The 22,348-nt window shown below is 60.1% G+C and overlaps 3 protein-coding genes across 11 annotated transcripts in view; 1 reads left to right on the top strand and 2 right to left on the bottom strand.

The window, feature by feature from the left end:
* Positions 1-9,605, top strand: part of LOC125626540 (glycerol-3-phosphate acyltransferase 2, mitochondrial) — a 139,566-nt gene extending 129,961 nt beyond the window's left edge. For 5 of the 6 annotated variants that reach the window (XM_075123404.1, XM_048829616.2, XM_075123402.1 and 2 more), the window contains 9 exons: positions 3,756-3,826; positions 4,296-4,557; positions 4,975-5,123; positions 5,277-5,354; positions 5,956-6,087; positions 7,680-7,800; positions 8,432-8,497; positions 9,032-9,087; positions 9,299-9,605. In XM_075123404.1, coding sequence (XP_074979505.1) covers positions 3,756-3,826; positions 4,296-4,557; positions 4,975-5,123; positions 5,277-5,354; positions 5,956-6,087; positions 7,680-7,800; positions 8,432-8,497; positions 9,032-9,087; positions 9,299-9,415 — 1,052 coding nt within the window. In that variant the 3' untranslated portion in view covers positions 9,416-9,605. Of the gene's footprint in view, positions 1-3,755; positions 3,827-4,295; positions 4,558-4,974; positions 5,124-5,276; positions 5,355-5,955; positions 6,088-7,679; positions 7,801-8,431; positions 8,498-9,031; positions 9,088-9,298 lie in introns of those variants that run through there. The other variant, XR_012666115.1, reaches the window with a different exon arrangement.
* Positions 9,606-10,044: 439 nt separating this feature from the next.
* LOC125626543 (oxaloacetate tautomerase fahd2, mitochondrial) lies at positions 10,045-17,378 on the bottom strand. Its single transcript, XM_048829623.2, has 8 exons — positions 17,247-17,378; positions 14,854-15,131; positions 13,220-13,436; positions 12,585-12,644; positions 12,057-12,219; positions 11,239-11,347; positions 10,857-10,944; positions 10,045-10,243 (listed from the first exon to the last, which is right to left on the bottom strand). Exons 2-8 carry the CDS (start codon positions 15,015-15,017, stop codon positions 10,181-10,183), a joined length of 864 nt encoding a protein of 287 aa, XP_048685580.2. The 5' UTR covers positions 15,018-15,131; positions 17,247-17,378; the 3' UTR covers positions 10,045-10,180.
* Positions 17,379-18,754: 1,376 nt separating this feature from the next.
* KCNIP3 (potassium voltage-gated channel interacting protein 3) overlaps positions 18,755-22,348 on the bottom strand; it is an 81,171-nt gene continuing 77,577 nt past the window's right edge. For 2 of the 4 annotated variants that reach the window (XM_048829622.2, XM_048829619.2), the window contains exon 10: positions 18,755-21,470. In XM_048829622.2, coding sequence (XP_048685579.2) covers positions 21,423-21,470 — 48 coding nt within the window. In that variant the 3' untranslated portion in view covers positions 18,755-21,422. The remainder of the gene's footprint in view (positions 21,471-22,348) is intronic. The other 2 variants (XM_075123502.1, XM_048829620.2) reach the window with 1 other exon arrangement.

Here is a 22,348-nt window from a genome sequence, read left to right as displayed (position 1 = left end):
AGCAGAGGCCAGCTGCTGCCTGCCGGTTGCCTAGTGCTGTCGCTTCCTGGGAGCCTGTGGGAGTTTTGGCTGAGGAAGGAGGGCTCTGGTTTGGGCCCTATCTGAACCCCAAGGTCTCCTTGGCCGACTGGCCTGGGCTCTATTCCCTGCCCTGCCGCTGGGTGACCATGGGCAAGTCACTGCACCTCCTCGAGAGCGACCGATGGAAAATGCTCGGCAAGGACTAGGCATCAAATCAACTGGACAGGCAGGGACTCAGGACTCCTTGATCCGGCTGCACGAGCTGTAGATTTCTTGGGTCACTCTGAGAACTTCCTCTGCCCTATTCCCTGCTCTGGCCTGGGCAGCTTTCAGAGATCAAACGCACGGCTCATCCCTCTTGTGATGGTGGGAGTTCTGGCTGCCGCGAGGCAAACTGGAGCGGAAGATATTACCCTGTGCTGAGACTGGGAGAGAGGGTGGGCTCAGCTTTTCCTACTGAGCACAAAGCCCCTGAGAAGGGAAGGGTCGTTGTCCCCGGCAGAGTTTCCAGGTCTGTTTTTCAGGCCTGCTGAGCTACTGTCTGGTCTGAGAATCAAGTGACTTGTCCCAGGCCAGCGAGTGGCAGAGGGGATTTAAACCTAGATCTCCTGGCTCTCATTCCAGAGCCTTCACCGCAAGTCCATCCTTTTTCTCACCCACCGAGAATTAACTTTATTCCCGAAAGTTCAGCTAGAGAGCGCAGAAGCCGAAAAGTTCCTCCGAGGGAGGCTGGGAAAAACAATAGGCTTGTTAAATTGCCATCGCAGTCGCCTGGTTACATAAAGGCTGTGTTTCACGTGTCGCGCTTGTGTTTCAGTTTATCGCTCTCTCCCGTGGTGGATGTGACTTCCCAATTATCTGTCATTTGAGTACAACACTCCACACGTGCTAATGCACCGGCTGCGTGACTGCTTGCGCAGAGCGGCTGACTCCGCAGGAAGCAAGAGCCCAAACGACAACGCGGACGGGAGGCAGGGCCTCTGCAAAACAGAGCCTCGCCTCGATCGATCGCTTCCGCTGTGCGGAGAGCTGCCCGCAGCGAATCAGTCCCCTGTAGGGCTCGGTTCTGGCAGGTTAGCTCTGGTCCCACGGTAAATTTCCAATGGAATCTTGGGGATTTCTTTCCCCTCCCTTTCTCCAAACAGCTGTTCTCTCGCTGTATCCGCTTCATAGCTATATCACCCACCAGAGCTCAACTCCTTGCAGAGGATAACGGTGTGATTTGCCGGTGGATCACACTGCCACATGATGCCACTGAGGCCAAGAGGCGAGGATTGGAAACTTTGCTAGCTAATGAACAACATCCGCACACACCCGTTTCTGTAAAACCCCATGCTTCAGGGCGCGAACCAGACACTCGCGGATAGAGGTCAGGAAGAAACTTCCCTGCTGGGCAGGTTATTCCATCAGTGTCCACTAGGGAGCACTCGTGCTCCTTTCCTCTGAAGCAGCTGGTTCCGGTTTCTCACAGAATGGTTGGCACCCTGCACTGATTCATTCCTAGGCAATTCCTAGGTTATCCGCTGCTGCTCCCATGAGAACTTACCTTTTCTTTTAACTCACATTGGGTGGTTTTACACAAGGAGCCAGAGTCGTTTTGTTCCAGATTCACCCCACCATCCCCTTCACCTCTCTCGAGTCCTCCAAAAAGTTCTCTAGCAAAACAAGCCCAAGGACGACAAGACGTCCTGATGCTGCTGTTTCTGAGGTTAAAAAACAAACCTGAGGAGGAGAAAAACACCTTTTTCAGGCCTTTCTTCTTTATACAGCACAAAGGCCCAGATGCCATTTTTTTTCCACATTTGCAGGGGACCTTTAACGAGCACCGTGGTTCAGGTTCTGTTAGCAGCAAACGTCACTAGTTGCCTAAGGGTTCTCATGCCAATCTGTGCCTCTTTGATGGCTCGGAGCAGATTGCTTCCCATTATGCCTTGGGCACGGCCAGCTGGATCGGGGCTGACAAAATGACCGTACCACCGGATAGGCCTGACTTCTGAGACTTTCACCCGTGAACTTTGCCCTTTCAAGTCCTCCTTTGCAGGCAGGGATCCTCCAGCACCAGGTTTTAATCTTTGTCTGACTCGCAGCCCCAGCCACGGGAGCCCCTCACGTCTGTTGCCAGCCGCGTGTCCGCTGGCTATGCTGACGCACTGCCGGCGTGAGAGCCAGCGGTTGGCAGGACAGGGCAGGGGCTGGGCTTGATGCAGCTCCTGGTGCTGCACTGGGCAGGTTGGCGACGCAGGGCTTTGAAGGGCTCTGAAACGCTCGCTCTTCATTACGGCTGCTGCAGCCTTTAGATGGTGGTGTCAGGGTAGTCCCTGCTCTTTGCTACGTCCGCGGTAAATCGGGAGCAGCGCCCGGATTCTGCTCCGTGTTACACCCTCGGGCAGTCAGAGACGAGCACCCGCTCTGCTTGGTTTGGGGCCTGCTGGAAACGGGGAGCGTGGAATTACTGGCTTGACACTGAGCTCCAGACCTGGCCCGTTCTTTCTTTCCTCTCTTGGGGTTCCTGTGCTTCCAGCAGAGGATAAATGCACTCAAGGCTCCAAGGCGCTCCCATCTCCCGGTGCGGGGGGTCATGGCTGGAACGTAGAGCCAGCTGGAGGACAACAACCCCATTGGGCAACTTTCAGGAGGCTGGCATTTGTTTTCCTTCCACGGCGCCGTGACGAACGGTGGTGTGAAATGGGACGAGGTCAGAACGCCTCTTGGGCTGGCCAGGTTTGGGATCCCTCCTCCCCTGGTCGCTGGATGCGAGCGGAGGCCCTGCCCTGGATCTCCCAACCCTTCCCGTTGGGCACCCTGCGCCGTACGCTGATTGAAAAGGACGCAGAGATGGGGCTGGAGACGCTGCGTGGCCCCGTGTCCTGCACGTAGCATGCTCTGCCTGGCCTGACGTGGCTCGTGATCCACGCTGATCCCTCTCTCGGCAGTGGTCCTGCTGGGGAAGATGCATTGCTCCATCTCCCGTTCTCTCCTTCTTGATGGGTTTCTTCTGTGCTGGGTTGGGTTCTCCAGGGCTTGCAGGTCAGTTTTCCTCTTGCGTCTGCGTCGGCATCCATGAATGGCACCCGCTGAGGGAAATAAAGCTTAGCTGCTCAGAACAGCCTGTCATCCTTTTCTTCTGGAGATCTCCGAGCCTTGCAGAGAAGAGCCAGCATCACCTGCATTTCACAGCAGGGGAAACCGAGGCACGGAGCGGCCAGGCACCTTGGCCCAGGTCACACAGAGAATCAGCCGCAGATCTGGGGACGCCACCGAGCCCGTCCCAAATCAGTGCTGCATCTGCTCTCCTCTCCCATGGCTCTGACCAGTCGCCTGGCTCTCCCCGCGTGGGATCATTGCCACATCTGGCACTCGGCGTCTGGGGTGTGTTTCTAACTGACTTGCTCAGCCGCAGGTCAGTGGGCCCAGGGATCCCCGGGGGAGGGTCTCCGGTCTGGGATGATCACAACTGGTCTGGCCTTAAAGTCGGTGACTTTTTAATCCATCCATCTCCTTTGCCCTGCCTCCATCTCTGCTCCCACTGCAGCCCCACTCAGGGCCCATCCCACCCACGTACGGTTCCTGGGGTCACAGAAATGTCTTACCGCAGGGCTTGATCCTGCGAGGCGGTCGCTGGGCTTTCCCGGAGGCGCTCGGGCCCTGGCTAAGGATCCCCCCAGGGTGAAAGAGAGCGAGGAGGGGACTGTGTGTCGAGGGGGATAACGGGACTCTCCTTGATCCCCTTCCAGCCAGCGTCTCCTGCTCTGCCGTCATGGCCGTGGCGATCATGTCTGCACTCTTGCTGCTCAAGCACCGTGAGGTAGGGGGAGGTGGGAGGGTGCGGGGCCTGGAAGGAGAGGGAGGGGTCCTGGAGGCAGGTGTGGGAGGAAGCTGCTTGCTTTAGGGGGTGGTCTGACCGAGGGGGGCAGGTTGGGGATGACCTGCTGGATGGTGGTTTCAAGGGCCCTCACGTTACAGGAGAGCTGCTATCTGGATGGTGGTTTTAAGGGACCCCCCCCCTTTATGGAGTCAGTGGCTGAATGGAGGTTTCGGGTCTTCCCGTCTCCATTGACGGGGAGGAGGGGGGATTTGTCGTTCTCCTTTCGTGGGGTGCGTCCTTCTCCCAGGCGATTTTCCGGCTCGGGGCTGGTTTCAGAGCTCCCTTTGCCTGGGGGGAGTGGATTCTTTGTCTCCCTTTCTCTGTTGCCTGGAGGGGGGCATGTCCTGCTGGCTGGTGGTTTCAAGCCCCCCCCCCCTTTCTTTTTCTTCCTTCCTCCCCACCCCGCCAGGGCGTCTTCCTGTCCCGGCTCATGTCCGACTTCTCCTGGCTGGTGGAGGAGACCCTGCTGCGGAACTGCGACGTGGGCTTCTCGGGGCGGCTGCGCGACCTGGTGCTGCACGCCCTCTGCCTGCTGCGGGGCTGCGTCTCCCTGCACCGCCTCTCGCGGGGGGACGTCCTGGTGGCCCCCAGGGAGACGGAGGCGGCGGTGAGGGAGCTGGGCTGTCACAGCGCCGCCCTGCTGCCCGTCTTCACCTGCGAGGCCGTGGGGGGTGAGTGACCCGGCCGGGAGGGGCTGCCCACAGCGCCCACACCGAGTGTATGGTGGTTGGGGGGCAGGTGACCCTGGGGAGGGGAGGGGCTGTCCATGCCCCCTCCCCCGCACCATGTGAATGGGGTTGGGGGGCGGATGACTTGGAGGGGCAGGGGGCTCCCCATACCCCCCCGTACCATGTGTATGAAGTTGTGGGGCAGGTGATATGGAGGGGCAGGACTGCCTGTGGCCCCCCGCACCATGTGTGTGGGGTTGGGGGGCTGCCCATTGCCCCCTCCACCGTGTGTGGGGTTGGGGGGCAGGTGACCTGGGAGGTGGGCTGTCAATTGCCCCCCGCGCCATGTGTTTGGAGCTGGGGGGCAGGGGAGGAGACTGGGCAGTGACGATGCCCTAAGCCCCCCCCCCCACCCCGCAGCCTGTGCCATCAACGCCCTGCTGGTGGAGATGCTGCCCTTCCTGGGCCCCGCCGAGCTGCCCGCGGCTGTCGTCCTGAGCCAGGAGGAGCTGAGCCGCAAGGTCCTGGCGCTGCTCCAGCTGCTGCCCAGAGACTTCCTCCTGCTCCAGGTAGGGCCCCCGCGACACCCTGGGAGAGGCCGGGGGGGGGGGGGGGGTTGCTCCTCGCATTGCTCCTCTTGAGGGGTGCCCACCCCCCAGTGACCCTCTGCTCTCGCTCTGCATCCCGCCGGGCCGCACTGACTTGTTTGTCTCCTCCCGCAGCCCTGCCAGTCGGTCTCTTGCTACAGCCAGGATGTGCTGGACAAGCTGATCCAGTGTGGGCTGCTGGTCGCGGAGGAGGTAGGTGAAGGACGCAGGCCCTAATGTCCCTGGCACCGAACACGCCCCCTGCTGTCCGGGGCCGAGTCCAGCCTCTGGTGCCTTCCCTTGGGTCAGCCGGTCGCCCGCCTGCCCCGTGCAAGCTGCCAGGCCCTTTCCCAGGGCACCGTCGCCCACCTGCTGCCTGCAGGGGAATCCTCAGTGCTGGGAAAGGTGCCCGCTGGGAGACCAAGTCCTTTGGTTAGCCATGGGGCCCGGCATCCCCGATCTCTGCTGAACAACGTGCTCCTGGCAGGGGTGATCCCCGCCAACGGCCATGGCCAGTTAGTTCAGTCTTCCCAGCCTTGCCCGCCAGGGAGGACGCTGGTTTGAGAACCCACCAGTGGCTGAGTCCGAGAGGAAGGCGTGTCCTGGTTCCCGGTCTCCAGAGCCATCTGCTCTCCCCCAGGCTCTGACACGGGGATGGGGTCTGGAGGTGGCACCACCTTGGCAGGAGTGGGGAGCCCTGAGTCTCTCCGCCCCCCCCCCAGGGCGTGCATGCCGGGTGAGCTGCACCCAGAGGACTGCCAGCCGCTTGGAGTTCCCAGCCCCAAGGGCTCAGGGCAGCCAGTTTCTCCCCTAGGCCCCCAGCGAGCGGCTGGCCTGCGACACCGCCCGGAGGCGCTTCCCGCGGAAGCTGCTGTGGAAGGAGATGGAGGACTTCAACGACAGCGACAGCGACTACGACGAGGACGCCGGCAAGCGCCGCTTCAAGGTACCACCCTGGCGGGGATCAGGCTGCCTGGCGTTAGCTCCTCCTGCCGTTCTCCAGACCCGAGGGGCCATCCTTCCTACCCGTCTGCAAGGAAACTGCCTGTCCAGCTGGTCGTTGCACCTCGCAGCCTGCCAGGGAGGTCTCCTGCTGCAGCTGGGTAAACTGAGGCACGGCTGAGGGGAAGGGACTCGGCAAGCTGGTGTAGAGCCGGGACTAGAACCCAGAAGTTCTGAATCCCAGCCCAGCCCTCCCCTTCCGACCTTTAGACTCCACTGCACCTCCCAGAGCCGGGGATAGAACCCAGGAGTCCTGACTCCCAGCTTACCCCCCCTGCTCTAACCCCACTTCCCAACACTGCTGTCCTCTCCTAGAGATGGGAAGAGAACCCAGGAGTCCTGACTCCCTGTCACCTCCTCTAAGCTCAGTGTTTAGATGGCACGGCGTCATGGCAACATGGCTAACCACTAGGCATGCTCCCCCTGGTCGGTTTCCTCGTCCCCTGGCCTGGGCTTTCCAGTCCCTGTGCACCAGCATCCACCTGCCCCATGACCCCCCACGCTCCTGCACGGGGGGGGCAAGGCCTCTCTGGGCTGTCAGTTCCCTGCTGCTGGGGGAACACGTTCTCCTTTTGGTCTGGCGGCACGTGGGAGGGGATCTGTCGCCCTCCCAACCCAGCCTCATTGTAAGAGAACATCAAATTATCATATTAATTCCCGCTCCTATTGTTTTCCCCACGATCACACGGCAGAGCCCAGGTTCACAACCTGTCTCTTGAAAATGCCAGCTGCGTGGGCTGCTCCTCCAAACTGGAGCAAAGTTCTCTGTAATGAACGGGTGGGTGGGGCGGGGGCTGAGAACGGAGTCCTCTGAACTCGTCACACTTGTGCATGGGCTGGGGGAGCCTGTTGTCTGGCTCTGCAGCACCATCTTCTGGTCAGCCGGAGGCTCTTCCCCTCGCGTGGATCCGGCGTCTGTCCCCGACACTGTGGCAGGTGGTTACGGTCGCTCTCTGGCGTGTTGCTTGGCTCAGCGAGTCATGGTGTCACTAAAACTGCCAGGCTAGGAGCCAGGGGGAGCGGGAACAGGGGCTGCCCCAGCCCCCCCCCCGTTCAGATCCACCCGGGTGTCTCCTGCCCTGTGAGCTACCCCCAAATCCTCTCTCTGCTGTCGGGGGTCAGGTGATGCGGACACTGAGAGCAGACACCTCCCCCCCCGGCAACAGACAGATGGGGTGGCCCTTGGGGCAAGATTCAGACCAGCCTGAGTTGGGGACATAAGGTAAATAGGTGGTGAGGGTCAATCCTGACCCACAGCTCTACCAATTCCCCTTACTCCTGACCTGCTGCCCCCCAATATCCTAGCCCTGGGCTCCCCCATAGCTCTGCCACTGCCCTTCAGTCCTGACCCACAGCCCCCTGTTGTCCCAGCCCCGGCCCTTCTCTGTTGTATGTGATGTTGGCAGCTCTCCCCTTGAGAGGAAGTTGAGTCCCACCAAACTCATTTCACTCGTGACTAGCAGAACCCTATTTCACCACCTCCCGTCCAAGGGTAGGTCCAGCCAGGCTGAGCCCAGGCATTCCCTCTCCCTGCAGATAAGCCAGCTGGACAACTGCCCCGATTTCTTCCTCTTCCTCTGCGGCCTCCTAGGCCCCCTGCTGAAGACCTTTGAGAGAGCTGCTGCCTTCCTGGCGGAGTCTGGCTGCCCTGAGCGAGGTAGGAAACCCCACCCCGCACCTTGCATTCACCAGTGTGTGTTAGCAAAGCCAGGGGCTGAGCTCCCCCTCTAGGCCTGTAAGATCCAAGGGGAATCGCGCTGTATGGGGTCAACGAGAGCAGAGACTTGGGGCCTGACACCCAAGGGCGGTGCTGGGTCCAGCTGAATGGGGGGGGCTCGCCGGCAGCGGCTCGGACCGTGTCTGCCAGCCAGCACTGGGGCTCCCCGCCAAACCCCAAATAGCGCCGGGCACATGAAATGTGGTGCTTTCCCCCTTAACGGCTGGGATCTACCACCAGGGAAACCGAGGCACAGAGCAGTGACGCGCCTTGCCCTAGGTCACTCAGCAGGGCTCATGACCCACGCCTGTGCTGGGAGAACAGCCATGGCTCTAGCTCCTTCAGGGGCATGCAGCTTGGGTCTCCCGCTGCGCCCAGGGGCTCATTTTCCTGGCTGGGCTTGTTGTGTGGAGAGGAGGCCGCCGCTGTAAATCAGTGTAGCCCTACCGAGGTGAGAGCTGCCCCGACGTCCCTAGGCTGAGGAGCAGACCCAGAATGTTGGTTCCTTGGCTGGGCTCCCCCTCCGTGGGCCGTGCGTTCCTCTCCCACGCTCTCTGCTTGCCTCCCCCAGAGCTGGAGTACCTGGAGAAGCTGCAGCGGTTCCTGGTGAGGAAGGCGAGAGAGGACGGCTCCTTCGGTGAGTTTGAGATCCAGCCTCCCTGTGCTGCTAGGGAGCTGCTGCCCCGCCCCGTGTCCAACCCTTTCCTCGCCCTGCTAGGGAGGCTTCATCCCAGCGGCCTCCCCGGCTGGAGTTCTAGGGCAGATCGGGAACAGCACCAGGAAGTGACAGGCTTCTCTGGGCACGCATCAAGAAATCGCTCTCCCCGTCTGCCAGCTCCAGCTGCTGGTGGGCAAACACGGAGCTGGGCTGTAAACCTGCAGGGGGCAGGAAGGGCCCTCGATCCATGGAGTTACTGGGCACAGAGGCAGCATACTGGATGGGGGGGTCCCTGTCTTCCCTCCTGCAGCCCACAGGACCCCCACGCGGGCAGCTGAAATGGGGTTTTAGTGCCCCAGGGGTCTTACCTGCCCAGGCTGCGTTGTAGGCCCCAGACCAGCACTAAAGGAGTGGGAGTGAAACAACCGGAGGAGGTGGGTTGGGAGGGTTGCTTGGGGCTGGCATGCCCTGTGCTGCGCCTGGCCCTCACGTTGTTACTGCGTCTCTTTCCAGAGTGCACGAACAGGAGCCTGGCTGCGAGCTCCGTCCGCACCTTCAAGGAGCTGGGGGTGAGTGTGCCCCACCTGTCTGTACCCTGGTGATTCTGGGGAGGTCGGTTCAGCCCATCATGGTAATTTAGGGATGGCTGCTGGGATGTTCTGTCCCTCCCTGTAATCTCCCCTCAGCCTGGCGCACCAGGCAGATATGGTCTCTCCTTGTGCAGCCCCCACCCCTTCCTGGGTGGACAGTTACAGTTCCTCTGTCCCTCTCCACCCCCAGGTGCTGAGAGAACGGCCAGGCCCAGCGGGGCCCATTCTCCACCTCTCGGAAACCTTCAGCACCAAAGGGAACCAGGAGCAACTGGAGAAGTTCATCGGGCAGTTCAGCTCCAGCTAGAGCTGCTCTGGGTGGAGTGTGAGGAACTGTCCTGCCACCTGGAGTGACGGTTTCAAAAATCCCCTTCGGCAGGATCCCCTGTTGAACATCTCCGGGCCGGGGGTGGCATCCACCCACCGCAGCATGACCCGTGTTGTTTGGCTGAAATACCTGGGTTGAGTTTGAGATAAAAATAAATCGCCTCTTGATGCCTGGGTCTCTGCCTGCTTTTACTGGACAGGCTCATGCCAGCAGTTCCCCCCTGAAAACCAGCCATGGTGGGCTCAGTGTTGCTTCCTTTCCCTGGTGTTACTAGAGATCAGAGCGGCAGGGACCACCCTCCTGGCCACTAAACTGGACTGTGGGCCCAGGATCTTCTATGCAAATGCAGCCCCAGAGGAGGGGTGGTGTATAATAAACTCTGCCCCAAACTCATTCCCCATGGCAGAGCAGCTGGGGGGACCCCATCCCCATGGAGCAGGGCAGGGACGTGCATTTATTTGCCTTGCTCTGTGTCTAATCCTAGGGAGCAGCCCTCTAAGGGCTGCCTGGCAGCATGACCCCCCTCGTGCTGGGTGTTTGAGTGGATTTCACACCAACCGTGCTGACAGGGCAGCCCAGTTTCTCTGAGCACAGAGTGCGGCCGAAGCTGGCAGGGCCGAGGGAACAGCCGGCAGGTCCGGCCCTTCCGCAAGAGCTTTATTGCAAAATCCTGCTGTGGAGTGCCACGCGCGCCCGTGTCCATGATCCGCTCCTGGGCCCTGGGACCGCGCTGGTGGGGCGTCCTCAAACGACCTTGTTTCGGAGGGCTCCCAGCTGGTCAATTTCACACTGCACCACATCTCCTCTCTGCAAAGCAGGATAGGCAGAGGAACATTTCCATTAGGAGCTACCAACTACAGACTGCAGGCCCCCCTCGGCCCCCCCCAGCGCCTTCCAGAATCCTTTGCACCAGCCCCTACTGCAGCAGCACTCCGGGGTTCATGTCTGCCCATCATCAGACATGGCCCTAGCCTTGCCCACCAGAACACAGGGTGGGACGAACCCCATCAGGCCGAGAAGAGACAAACTGCAACTGCTACACAAAATCCAGCCGGGGGGGAGCATCTGTCACCCTCTGCTTCATCTGAAACCCTGGGAGCTGGATGCGTCACATGCAAAGTGACTCCAGCCTCCAGCAGCTCCTAAGCCCCCTCCCCCTGGGAACACGCTGTTGACAGTAGCAGTGATGTGCATCCCCTCGTGGGGAAGAGGCTCGGCTCGGGCTGTCACTCCCTTGCTGGAATCTCTGAGCCTGGTGCAGCAAATCCAGCTGCTCAGGCAAGCCCTTGAGTCTGTGCTGAGCAGATGGGCACCACCATCTGCCCAGGTGGCTCCAACAGCAGGGGCCACGTGGGACACCCCATGTCTCCTGTCACAGCCCCTGCTGTAGGGAGTCCGGAACCCCAGGACTGACACTCACCTTCAGGAATATGGGGGGCTTCCGGAAAGCTCCAATGCCAGGGGGGGTCCCGGTAAGGAAGACATCTCCAGGGAACAGTGTGACGAACCTGCCACGAACCAGGTACAGCCCTTCAGCAGAGCATCCCGACACAGAGCCCCCAGCACGCACGCACCCCCCACATTAGGGCCACGGTTGTTCAGACATGCCCAGATACCCGCCAGGGGGCTGAGACTACCCCATGCATAGATCAGCACTAGGGATCAAACCCAGGCCCTCTGGCTCTCAAAGCAGGAGCCGCTGCTAAAGACTAGGGCCAACAATGACCCTGCCCCTAGAGAGGGGCAGAGAACCGCACTGGGTTACCATGGCTCCCGGGAACAGAGTGGTTGGCTGCACCTACCGGGAGACCCACACGACCAGCGCCTGCGTTTTGAAGATCATCTGATTGGTGTTGCTGTCCTGGACAAGTTCCCCGTTCACTTTGCAACGGATTCCCAGCTTGTGAGGGTCTAAGAGAGACAGAGGAGTCAGCTCTGCAAAATAAACCGGGAGAGTGGGGCTGTTCCCTGTACAGACCTCCCCTGCTGGGCGAGAGTGGGGATCCAGGAGAGGAAACCTCAGATCACAGGAAAGATCCCAATGTGTTGGACAAACCGTATCTAAGGGGCTGCTGTTGCTCACCGCTGCACTGCGGCCACCTCTGGGCTGGAACGCCACAGCTCACAGCAAGTACGCAGAACAGGGTGGGCCACAAAGCGAAGGATGCTGGGTCCAGTTGAGGCAGCAGGAGGAAACGTAGGGCGCAGAAGGTAATTGCCCCAGTTGGATTTGGGCTGGGACACTGGGATTCCTGCTGGGAATAGTGTCAGGAGCTGGGGGTCACTAGGGGTCGCTCCTAGTGCCACGCTTGGGGAACTGGTTCAGGAATAACTGGGGAAGGACACCACGTACTGAGCCACCCGCCCCAGTCCCGGCGGCGCTCTGGGATTTAGAGGGCTCCTCTGCAAATACTGATCCAACCCGACCACACGTGGCCTGGGAGCTCACCCCGCGTGCCCAGGGCAGTGATGGAGCAAGCAGGAGGAATCGGGGACAAAGGCTGCTCATGCATCACCTCGGGAGCCTCCGCAGCATGAGGGCACCCGTGCAGGCAACCCAGCCCTCCCTGTGGCAACCACAGCCCGGCAGGCAAGAGAGACCGACGGGCCAGACCCATACCTGTCACAGAGTCCTTGGTGACAATGGCAGGGCCCAGGGGGCAGAAAGTGTCAAAGGTTTTCCCCAGGATCCACTGATTCCCATTCCTCTTCATCTGCCAGTCCCTGGCGGTGACGTCATGGGCAACCATGAATCCCACGACGTGATCCATCGCGGCTGACTCCTGGACGGGGGCGAAACGGGACGGGAGTTGTTGCACAGCCGCACGCAGGAGCCACTGCTGGAGAGACTGCAAACGTGGGGCTGCCCGACGACTCCGGGCACCACGGTGCCGAATTAACATACACGCTGCCCCCAACAGGCCCCGCCTCTGACCAAGAGGGATGCCCTCTAGTGGTGAAAAGGGAACACGCTCAGTTCAATCATCAGCCTGGCTGCTGAGCTTGCCAACCAGGGGGCCGCGGGGGTGGCTTTTGCCACATGCCCTGGTCTGAAGTCACCAAACAGATGGCCCCGTTCAGCCGGGGCTGGGTTTGAAGTACCAAGACCTGAAGTGGCACCAGAGTCCGTTCCCAGCTCCTTTCGTACCTTGATGTGCTTCCCTTTCTTCCCAATGACAAATGCCAGCTCCACCTCCCAGTCGACTTCCTAGAGAAGGAAACAGGCAAGTCTGAGTCTCTGCCCCTAGTCCAGAGGGCACAGAGGCAATCAGAGCTCAGGTACCACAGGGAGAGGCAATCAGAGATGCCCGAGATCACTGCTCCCACACCTGCGAAACGCCACTCGTGATATGGAAGGGCCAGAACTGACAGGTGGGCAGAACCCTCTCAGCACAGAGACACCCCCTGCTTATGGCCCAGCAACATGGTAGCTCCCCTAAGCAAGATATTTGGATGTAACTTTTGGGACTGTTGGCATCTAGGTGGCTCATTACTTGACACAGCCAGGAGGGGGCACTTGCACAAATAGCAGCAACCGTCCTTCCTAATTTCTTAGCGGTGGGTCTTTGGATTAAACAGATCTCGAGGCAGCTCGCGGCCAACTCAAATCCGGGCCCACGCCCTACTGACAGCAGCATTCTCCATGGTCGGAGTAGGCACCCCCGGCCTTTGCTCCCACAGTTCTTTAGCTGGAGCCTTTAATGGACATATCCTCGGGTGGGGCTGGCGTGTCTCGGCTCAAAGGTCCCCGAGGGCACGGCAGGAGGAGCAAGGGGTATTTACGTTGCTCTCGGCTGGGTGGATGATGTCGTCGTAGGGGCCAGTGATGCAGCTGGGAAACTTGCTGAAGATGATGGGCTCCTCGGGGATGTTTATGTTCTGCTCCCGGCAGTGGTCTGCGTAATTCAGCCCCACGCAGATCAACTTCCCCGGGTTGGTTATGGGGGCCAAGAGGGTCACCTGAGAGCGTGGCAGGATGTGCTGGCCAGACTCCTGAGCCCTAGAGACAGAGGAGGGAAGGGGCAGATATAAGGGATGCTGAGAGAATGGGGGAGGCTCTTCACTGGGGAAGCCAGGGACACTGGTGTAGTGGTCAAAGCAAGGGACTGGGAGAACTGGATCCCCTGGATTCTACTTCCAGTTCTGGCATGGATTTCCTGTGTAGCTGTAAGCAATTTCTTGCCCCTCCCTGTGCCTCAGTTTCCCTCCTGTAAAATGGGGCTCACACCTACCTGTTGCACAGACAGTGCCTTGAGAATCCTCCACTGAGAATGACCAGTCAGAGCATGGGTCCAGGACTAGGACAATCCCAGCTGTACACATCCACCCCTTTCCTAACCAGCTTCCAAATCTCAGGAATAACAACTGTGCCCCCTAGTGCCCATCGAAGGATGTCCCGTCCCTAGCTCTAAAAGTGCTTAGAGGTTCATTATCCCCTTGTTTTACAGACAGGGAAACTGAAGCATGAGGCTGGGAAATGCCTTGCCCAAGGCCATGCGCTGAGTCCATGGTAGATCTGGGACTAGAACCCAGGGCCGGAGCACCCACAGAAAAAGAAATAGTGGGTGCTTAGCACCCACTGGCAGTCTCTTATCAGCACCTCCCTCCCGCCCATAGGCGGCCCCACTGATCCGTGCCTTCCCCCCCAACAGCACCTCCTGCCCATCGTGATCAGCTGCTCCGCGGTGTGCAGGAGGCACCGGGGGTGGACAGGGTGGAGTTGGAGGAGGGAAGAGGCAGCGCCTTGTGGGAATGGGTGGAGTGGGGGCAGGTCCTGGGGCAGAGCAGGGGGGAGCCCCCCGGCACATTAGAAAGTCAGCGCCTCTGCCCAGGGCTCTTGACCGCCCAGTGCTCTAGCCACTGAGCCATGCTTCCTCCCAGCTTTGGGATCACTGCAATTTCTGGAGAAGACGATCTGTAGAGGCACTAAGGGTTATTAGCATAAGGATTTAAATGTAGCCTGCAGAGACATCGGGCATCACTGAGAGAATCTGACTTCTCCATTCCCTGCTTTCTAGTCATTGAAGCCCAGACCTTCAAAGGTATTTAGGTACTTCACTTTCACTGAAATCATTGGGAGGTATGTGCCTAAATACCTTTGAGGATCCGGGCTTAAATCTGTAACTCTTCACGCTGTGCAGACAGGACAGATCAGACAGCGAGCCCCAGGCCTTCACCTCTTGTGCCTGCCTCCCCTGCCCCCATTGGTTTTTGTTTGTTAAAGCCCCCATTGGCATAGCTGCGGCAGGTGCGGGGAGCCCACAAGGGTGCCAAGCGGCAGGGAAACCCAAGCACCAACGCACAAGAAGGGGACAGCCCCTGGATGGGGGGCTTGTTAGCGTGAGGGTCTGCTTGGCCTTTCAGGGTGGAAACAGCTTCCAGCACCCCCTGCAGGGTTGCTGGAGAGCCGCACTTACCGTCTCGCTAGGGCCAGTGCTGCGTCCCCTTCCTCCAGGAACTCCCTCATCCTTCTGGGCAGGGAGGGGTCGAAAGCATTTAAATCAATCACGTTGCCACCATCTTTCTCCTCCAGCCCAATCCTGGGCCCATCCGAGCCGGTTTGGAACTGGACCAGCCTCATGGCCTTAGCTCGATGGGAAACGTCCCTGGCCTATGTCCTGCCCCAGCCGGGCAGCCTCCAGCTCAGTCTCAGAGTCGCTGGAAGGGCTCTTAGGATCAGCACCGGCATCAGATCCTGCAGGAGAGAGACAAACGAGCGTGGACGGGTCATCCATCCACGCGGGTTGGATCTCTGCCCAGCAGTGGTAACTATCATTTTTTTGGTCAAGTTCCAAATTCTTGGTCAAGGTCCAGACTCCAGAGAAAATACAGGAATAATAATGATGACAGATAAATAAATAAATACAAATATTTCAGGGTCTGTCTGAAAGCGTCCGGCAGCCCAGGTTTGGCTGGCGGGCCCCCTATTGACCGCCCCAAGGGAAAGTAACCAGAACCTGGGATCTCGCTCTACCACGGGGGGGAACTGGTCACACACAGGGCTCAAACTCTGGGACACGCAGTTGTTCGCCAGGGTCACGCACGGCTGCGTCCGGATTCCCATGGCGCCACAGAGGCCCGGGCTGTGAACCCGACGGTGTCACAGGGGTGAGGGGGGGCCCCTCGGTGAAGCTGAGGGGGCGAGGGAGGCGGGGGGGGTCGCTCTGTGAGGCCAAGGAGGGGGGCATGAGGGAGGGGGGGCACGAGGGAGGCGGGGGGGTCGCTCTGTGAGGCCGGGGGGGCGCGAGGGAGGGGGGGGTCGCTCTGTGAGGCCGGGGGGGGAGAGAGGGAGGCGGGGGGTCGCTCTGTGAGGCCAAGGAGGGGGGCACGAGGGAGGTGCGCTCTGTGAGGCCGGGGGGGGGGAGAGGGAGGCGGGGGGGCGCGAGGGAGGCGGGGGGGTCGCTCTGTGAGGCCGGGGGGGCACGAGGGAGGCGCGCTCTGTGAGGCCGGGGGGGGGGAGAGGGAGGCGGGGGGGGCGCGAGGGAGGCGGGGGGGTCGCTCTGTGAGGCCGGGGGGGGCGCGAGGGAGGCGGGGGGGGCGCGAGGGAGGCGGGGGGTCGCTCTGTGAGGCCGGGGGGGGGAGAGAGGGAGGCGGGGGGGTCCCCTCTGTGAGGCCGGGGGGCACGAGGGAGGTGCGCTCTGTGAGGCCGGGGGGGGGGAGAGGGAGGCGGGGGGGGCGCGAGGGAGGCGGGGGGGGGTCGCTCTGTGAGGCCGGGGGGGGGCGCGAGGGAGGCGGGGGGTCGCTCTGTGAGGCCGGGGGGGGGCGCGAGGGAGGCGGGGGGTCGCTCTGTGAGGCCGGGGGGGGCCGCGAGGGAGGCGGGGGGTCGCTCTGTGAGGCCGGGGGGGGCACGAGGGAGGCGGGGGGTCGCTCTGTGAGGCCGGGGGGGGCGCGAGGGAGGCGGGGGGGTCGCTCTGTGAGGCCGGGGGGGGGGAGAGAGGGAGGCGGGGGGGTCGCTCTGTGAGGCCGGGGGGGGGGAGAGAGGGAGGCGGGGGGGGTCGCTCTGTGAGGCCGGGGGGGGGGCGCGAGGGAGGCGGGGGGTCGCTCTGTGAGGCCGGGGGGGGGGGAGAGCGGGAGGCGGGGGGGGTCGCTCTGTGAGGCCGGGGGGGTCGCGAGGGAGGCGGGGGGTCGCTCTGTGAGGCCGGGGGGGGGAGAGAGGGAGGCGGGGGGGGTCGCTCTGTGAGGCCAAGGAGGGGGGCGGGGGGGTAGCTCTGTGAGGCCGGGGGGGGGGGAGAGAGGGAGGCGGGGGGGGTCGCTCTGTGAGGCCAAGGAGGGGGGCGGGGGGGTAGCTCTGTGAGGCCGGGGGGGGGGGAGAGAGGGAGGCGGGGGGGGTCGCTCTGTGAGGCCGGGGGGGGGGCGCGAGGGAGGCGGGGGGTCGCTCTGTGAGGCCGGGGGGGGGAGAGGGAAGCGGGGGGGGGCGCGAGGGAGGCGGGGGGGTCGCTCTGTGAGGCTGGGGGGGGCGCGAGGGAGGCGGGGGGGTCGCTCTGTGAGGCCGGGGGGGGCGCGAGGGAGGCGGGGGGGTCGCTCTGTGAGGCCGGGGGGGGCGCGAGGGAGGCGGGGGGGGTCGCTCTGTCAGGCCGGGGGGGGCGGGGCTGGAGCCGCTGGGCCGAGGCGGGGCTGGATCTAACGGGGCGGGGCCGGGGCCGGGGGCGGGGCCGGAGCGAGCGGGCGGGGGGTCGGGGGCGGGAGTAACGGGCAGTCGCTGAGCCCAGCAAACAGGTGCTGTGGGGGGGGGGGCAGCGCCAGGCCGCCCCGCCCCCGGGAGCGGGACTGACCCCCCCGCACAGGGCCCGCCGGGCCCCTCCCCCGCTACCTGCTCAGCGGCTCTGGGGTGGCTGCGGGCCTGCCGCAGCTCCTGCGGTCGCTCGCCGATGCCGTCACAAAGCCGAGCCGCGCCTCCGTCACCGACCTGTGACGCCATCACAGTCTCCGGCCGGCGGGGAACCAATAAAAAACCTACCACCTCTCCTCCTCCTCCCCTCGCAACGAGGGCGGTGGGGGACCCAACATCCAATCAGAGAGCGGCTAGGGCGGGACTTCACGCGCTGCCACCAATAAACCGCTAGCTAATAAGCCCCGCCCACTCTTCTGTGCCCTCAGAGAGCGTGACTGGCTGTCACCATGACACCACGGGCACAGCGTGGGGCGAGCCCGGCTGGGCGCCATGACACTAGGGGCAAAGTGTGGGGCGAGCCCAGCTGGGCGCCATGACACTAGGGGCAAAGCGTGGGGCAGGGCAGGCCCCAGGCTGCGCCATCATAACTAGGGAACCAGTTACCTTCCATAGGGGTCGCCCTGTGCCCCCTCCCCGCCCCAGCAGACTCCCATGGACGCCCCCATCTGCAGGGCAGAGCAGCTCCCGGCTGCACCCCAAGGTGCTGCACCCCATCGGCCTGACACGCCCTGGCCCGGCTCACGGGGTGCACCAGCAGCTGCTCGGGGCCGGGGCTGTCACGCTTCCTCCCGCTCTGCCGCTGCAGGCCAGCCCCCTTGGGAGAGCGCGGGCCCCCCTCGGCTCCGCTCCCCCCACCACGTGACTCCAGAAGCTGGGGCATGCCCCAGTGGCCAGGGCCCACAGGGAGCCCGCTAGCCCTTCACGCCCCCTCTTTACTGCAGGGCTGGAGAGATCGGCTCCGCCATCCCCCCGCACCCTGCTCCAGAAAACCCGCCTCCTCCTGCCCCCAGCAGTCCTTGCTCCCTACCTTCATCTGCCTCATCTCAGCCCCCTGCCCTCCTGCTGTCAACCATCCCCCCGCCTTTCCAACACAATGGAAGGATCAGAAACCAGCAGCAGTGGAAGGCTTGTTCTGTGTTTGTTCACCACCGAGCCCGTGTCCATGACTGGGGCGCCTAGGAACTGTCATTAAAATAACACATTAATAAACTAGGCGCATGGCGCTGGGTGCTGCAGGCGCGTGCCGAGCAAAGCAGGGCAGCACCGTGGGTCAGGACTGTCTCCTCGAGGGTGATCCTTTCTGTCACGTTACAGCATCACTTCTTCCAAGCACAGCAGCCTACAGGAAAATGGCTGAGCTTGTCCCAAGGCATGAATCAACCAGCGCTGCATGGGCTAAACTGCAGGCATCCCCCGCTCTGTGCATGGTGCTCAGCAGAGTTTTTCCACACCTCCAGGGTCTCCCATACTCAGCCTCCATAACACGGCCCATCCCAAGTGGATATGGAAAGAGAGGCCCAGGATAGACAGCAAGAATGGAACCGTGTTCATGCTATCAGCTGTGTTTCATGGCACGGGAAGGAATTGGATACAGAACCAGTTGGGCTCTGCAGCCAGAGAAGGAAGCAAAATGGATGGGAGCCTTTTCTTTTTCTTTTTTTTTTCAGTTTATTTTATTAAAATATACAGTGCCTGAATATCAAGTAGTTACAGAGAACAGGAACCGACGACTGTCTCCCCAGATTGTGCTGTAAGGGTGGTCGTGAGATATGGGGCACTGGAGTAAAGGCTACTGCTAGTGAGACATGCGGCCATTCCTTATACTGTACATATGTCAGGAAGTATCGAGTGCAAACTCACAGCCTCCGGGAGAGGGCTTAGGGTAGAGGAGAGGGAGAGACGGCCGGAATTCAGAGCCTTCTTGGCAGTGGGAGACAGAAACAGACCGATCTGGGCCTTGGGCAGAGAGAGAGGCAGCCTTTGGGCACTGAGAGAGGTTGAGAGGAAGATGAGGACTGAGTCTGAGTGGTTAAAAGTCCAGCTCCTGGTGCTAGTTCAGATCTGGGAAGTGGGGCTGGAGGACTTGGGGGTCGTGAGGGATAAAGGTGGATCTGGTTGTACCCGAGGGGGAAGGCCTGTGAGAAAGAGGCAGAGCCTGCACTAGCTTAAGCATCAGTGACAACTTCCACCAAGACACCTTCTCTTCCCCAGAGTGTTTGGTGGGCTCTTCCCCACTGCAGACCCAGGGACTATTTCTCAGGCTTGGTGCTCTTCTAACCAGACACTGTTCCATCTGCAGCGAGATGGGGTCATTCAGTAACCAGACGCATCCAAGGTTACTGAAGGAACCGAAAGGGGAGTCTCTCTAGGGCACCTCATCTAGAGGGGAGTCTCTCTAGGGCACCTCATCTAGGGGATTTCTATTGGCATGGAAACAGATACCCCATGGCTCTGACTCTGACATGGCAAACAGGAAATCCCAGTGAGATGGAGCAGCCAGCTACTTAGAAAGTTCCTCATTAGAGACTGTACTGACTTATCCCTGACTTGGATCTTGAGGATGACACCCTCTTGGTTGCAGAGCTTTCCCTACCAAACCCGATGCCCGGTGTCTTGTCTAGCCCTACATGCGCTGCTTTCCAGCTGGCTTTTCCAACCCTCTGGCCTCTTTCAAGACTTGTTCGCCCAGTGGCAGATCTCATCTCAGTCCTGGAAATAGTCACTTGTTAAAAAATCCAGAACAAAACACAGTCCCTCAAACCAAACCTTGAAAACGTCCCCCATGGATAGGTGATATTTCACGCCCTATTTGACTTATGACTTTCAACTGCAGCCTGGAGCTTTGGGCATATTCGTAAGTCATCGCCCATCAGCTTCCAGTGTCACAGAAGAGACACGGTGGGTGAGGTAATATCTTTTACTGGACCAACTTCTGCTGGTGGAGAGGACAAGTTTGAGCTATACAGGGCTCTTCCTCTGTCTCCATGTATCTCAAAAGCTTGCCCTCGCCACCAACAGAAGCTGGACTTAAACTAGGTTGTACCTCACCCACCTTGTCTCTCACACACCCGGGGACCAACGCGGATACACAACACTGCCCATCCCACAGAATAACAGGTTCCCAGTGTAACCCTCAATTCCAGTCAACAGATATTCGAGCCAGGGCTGATGGAGATGATGGACCAGTGGAAAACGATGGAAAATTTCAGCTCCAGAACGTAGCAGCGAGGGCCCGTCTCCTCCTCCAGTTTGGAAGGGCCAGGGTATTTGTGCTTGTATTTCTGCTTCAGGAAATTCAGATCCTGTTTCTTTGTTGCAGATCGCCCCATTCCAGTTGTCTGAGTGAAGATACCTTGTTCTCCCCTACCGCTGCGGGTGGAGGGACATTCATTCTCACTGTGATTGGGGAGAAGGCGTGCTAGCTTCTTCCTTTGCTTCCCTTCTCTGGGGACGCTACCGAGGAAGTCTCGTTGAAGGCTCTGTACACTCTCTAACATTCACACACAATGTGGAACCTGCCTTTGAGTGGACACTCTTGTGCTTTTAGAACTGAAGTTCTGCAGATGATTCCCAACAGTCAGGAATGTCTTCTATTTAGATGTCCACCAACCGTCCTCTCTCATCTGAGAGACATTCAGGCTCCAGGATCTTGGCCCAGGAGCTACCTGCACATGGAAAAGTGGGGAGCAGGTCCTCAGCTGGTAAAAATTGATGGAGTTCAGTTGAAGTCAAATTTCGCAATGGGGGTATGAAGTCCATGGAGTTATGCCAAATTGTGCCAGCTGAGGATCTAGCTAGAGACCTATTTCTTCTTCAGTAAATGCCTCTCCCTCGTTTTCCTGATGGAACCCAGTAACTGCCCCATTGCTAGGGTCTCACTTGGTGCGAATGAGAAGAACTCCACCTCCCACATGCAAACATCTTTTCCATCCAGCTACCATGTGAGAAGTGCTGAGCTTAATCCACGAGGCTGGTCTCTTTCCCATGGGTGGTATTTGACGCTGTGCAGCAGTCCCTGGCTATATCCTAGGGGAGAGCTAGCCAATCCCTCTGCTAGGTCAGACAAATCCATGAAACCCAATCTCTCTCTGTCTCCTCTTGCCCTTCAAATGAGAATCCAGTCAGTGTCGGGAGCAAACATGATCATGTCCTCTCTTTTTTTTTTTGGTTGTTTTTTTGTTTGTTTTTAAATATAAAAAGAGTTTGTTTTTCTCCTCATAAAGATGTGTGTGTGCTTAACGAGAGAGACAGACTGAGGCGTCTGTCTGCGTGCAGGCCAGGAGGCAGCCGCGCTGGGAGAGATGAGATCGCATTCTAGATCACATTCTCGAACAGCTGCATGGAGCTCATGATGTTCTCGTCCTGGAAAGGGAGGAGAGAGAAAGGCCAGGGCAACGGTTCAGAAACAACACAATCAAGGGAGATTTGTGGTTCAGTGAATGAGGAAGCGGCTTGGGAGACAGGAAATTTGAGAGCTGGTCTCAGCCCTGCTGTGACACCTTGGGCAAGTCACCACCCTCTCCATGCCTCAGTTTCCCTCCCCCACTCTTTGGCTCTGTATAGATTGTAAACACTTTGGGGCAGGGAATCACACACGTCTGTTCAATGCCTAACAATGGGCAACTGGTTGAGTGGGGCCTCTTAATCGCTTCAGTAATAATAACAATACATCTGACAGAGACGGCCTACTGGGTGAACTTGGGGAAGTCACGTCCTCGCTCTGCGCCTGTTTTCCCACTAGGGATAGGAGGACTGACTTGCTCTGGACAGTGCTTTGAGATCTGCCGATGAAATTAGCTAAGGATCGTTACTGAGCCAACGTGTGTCATCTAGCACTGCTCATGTGCTACCACCCACACGGGGGCATGCTCCAGGAGTCAAATCAACCTGCCCTTAACGGAGCTTGGTCTGGTCGCCTGCCTCCCTACGACCGCACCATCCCCTCTTCGCTTATGCAGTAAGTGCCTCCGTGGCGGGAATCACTGCGTGGAATCCCACAGCCCACGTTTCACAAGAGGAGAGGATCTGGACGGGGGGAAGCTGCAGTCAAAAGGGATTAGAAACGGTGTGACTGGAATGTGGAGGGTCAGATGAATCAGTGTCCTGGCTGCAGAATGCACCGGGCCAATCGGTAAGATGGACACTAGGAAAGAAAGATGGGTAAGATGGGCTCTGAATCCAGAAGAGGGGCCAAGGATGTGGTCAAGAGGAAGAGGAGAGGGGTCTGCAGTACCCGGAGG

This window comes from Caretta caretta, chromosome 26 (genome assembly GCF_965140235.1).
Source record: "Caretta caretta isolate rCarCar2 chromosome 26, rCarCar1.hap1, whole genome shotgun sequence".
Taxonomy (NCBI): Eukaryota; Metazoa; Chordata; order Testudines; family Cheloniidae; genus Caretta; species Caretta caretta.
This window is presented reverse-complemented; position numbering and strand designations above follow the sequence as displayed.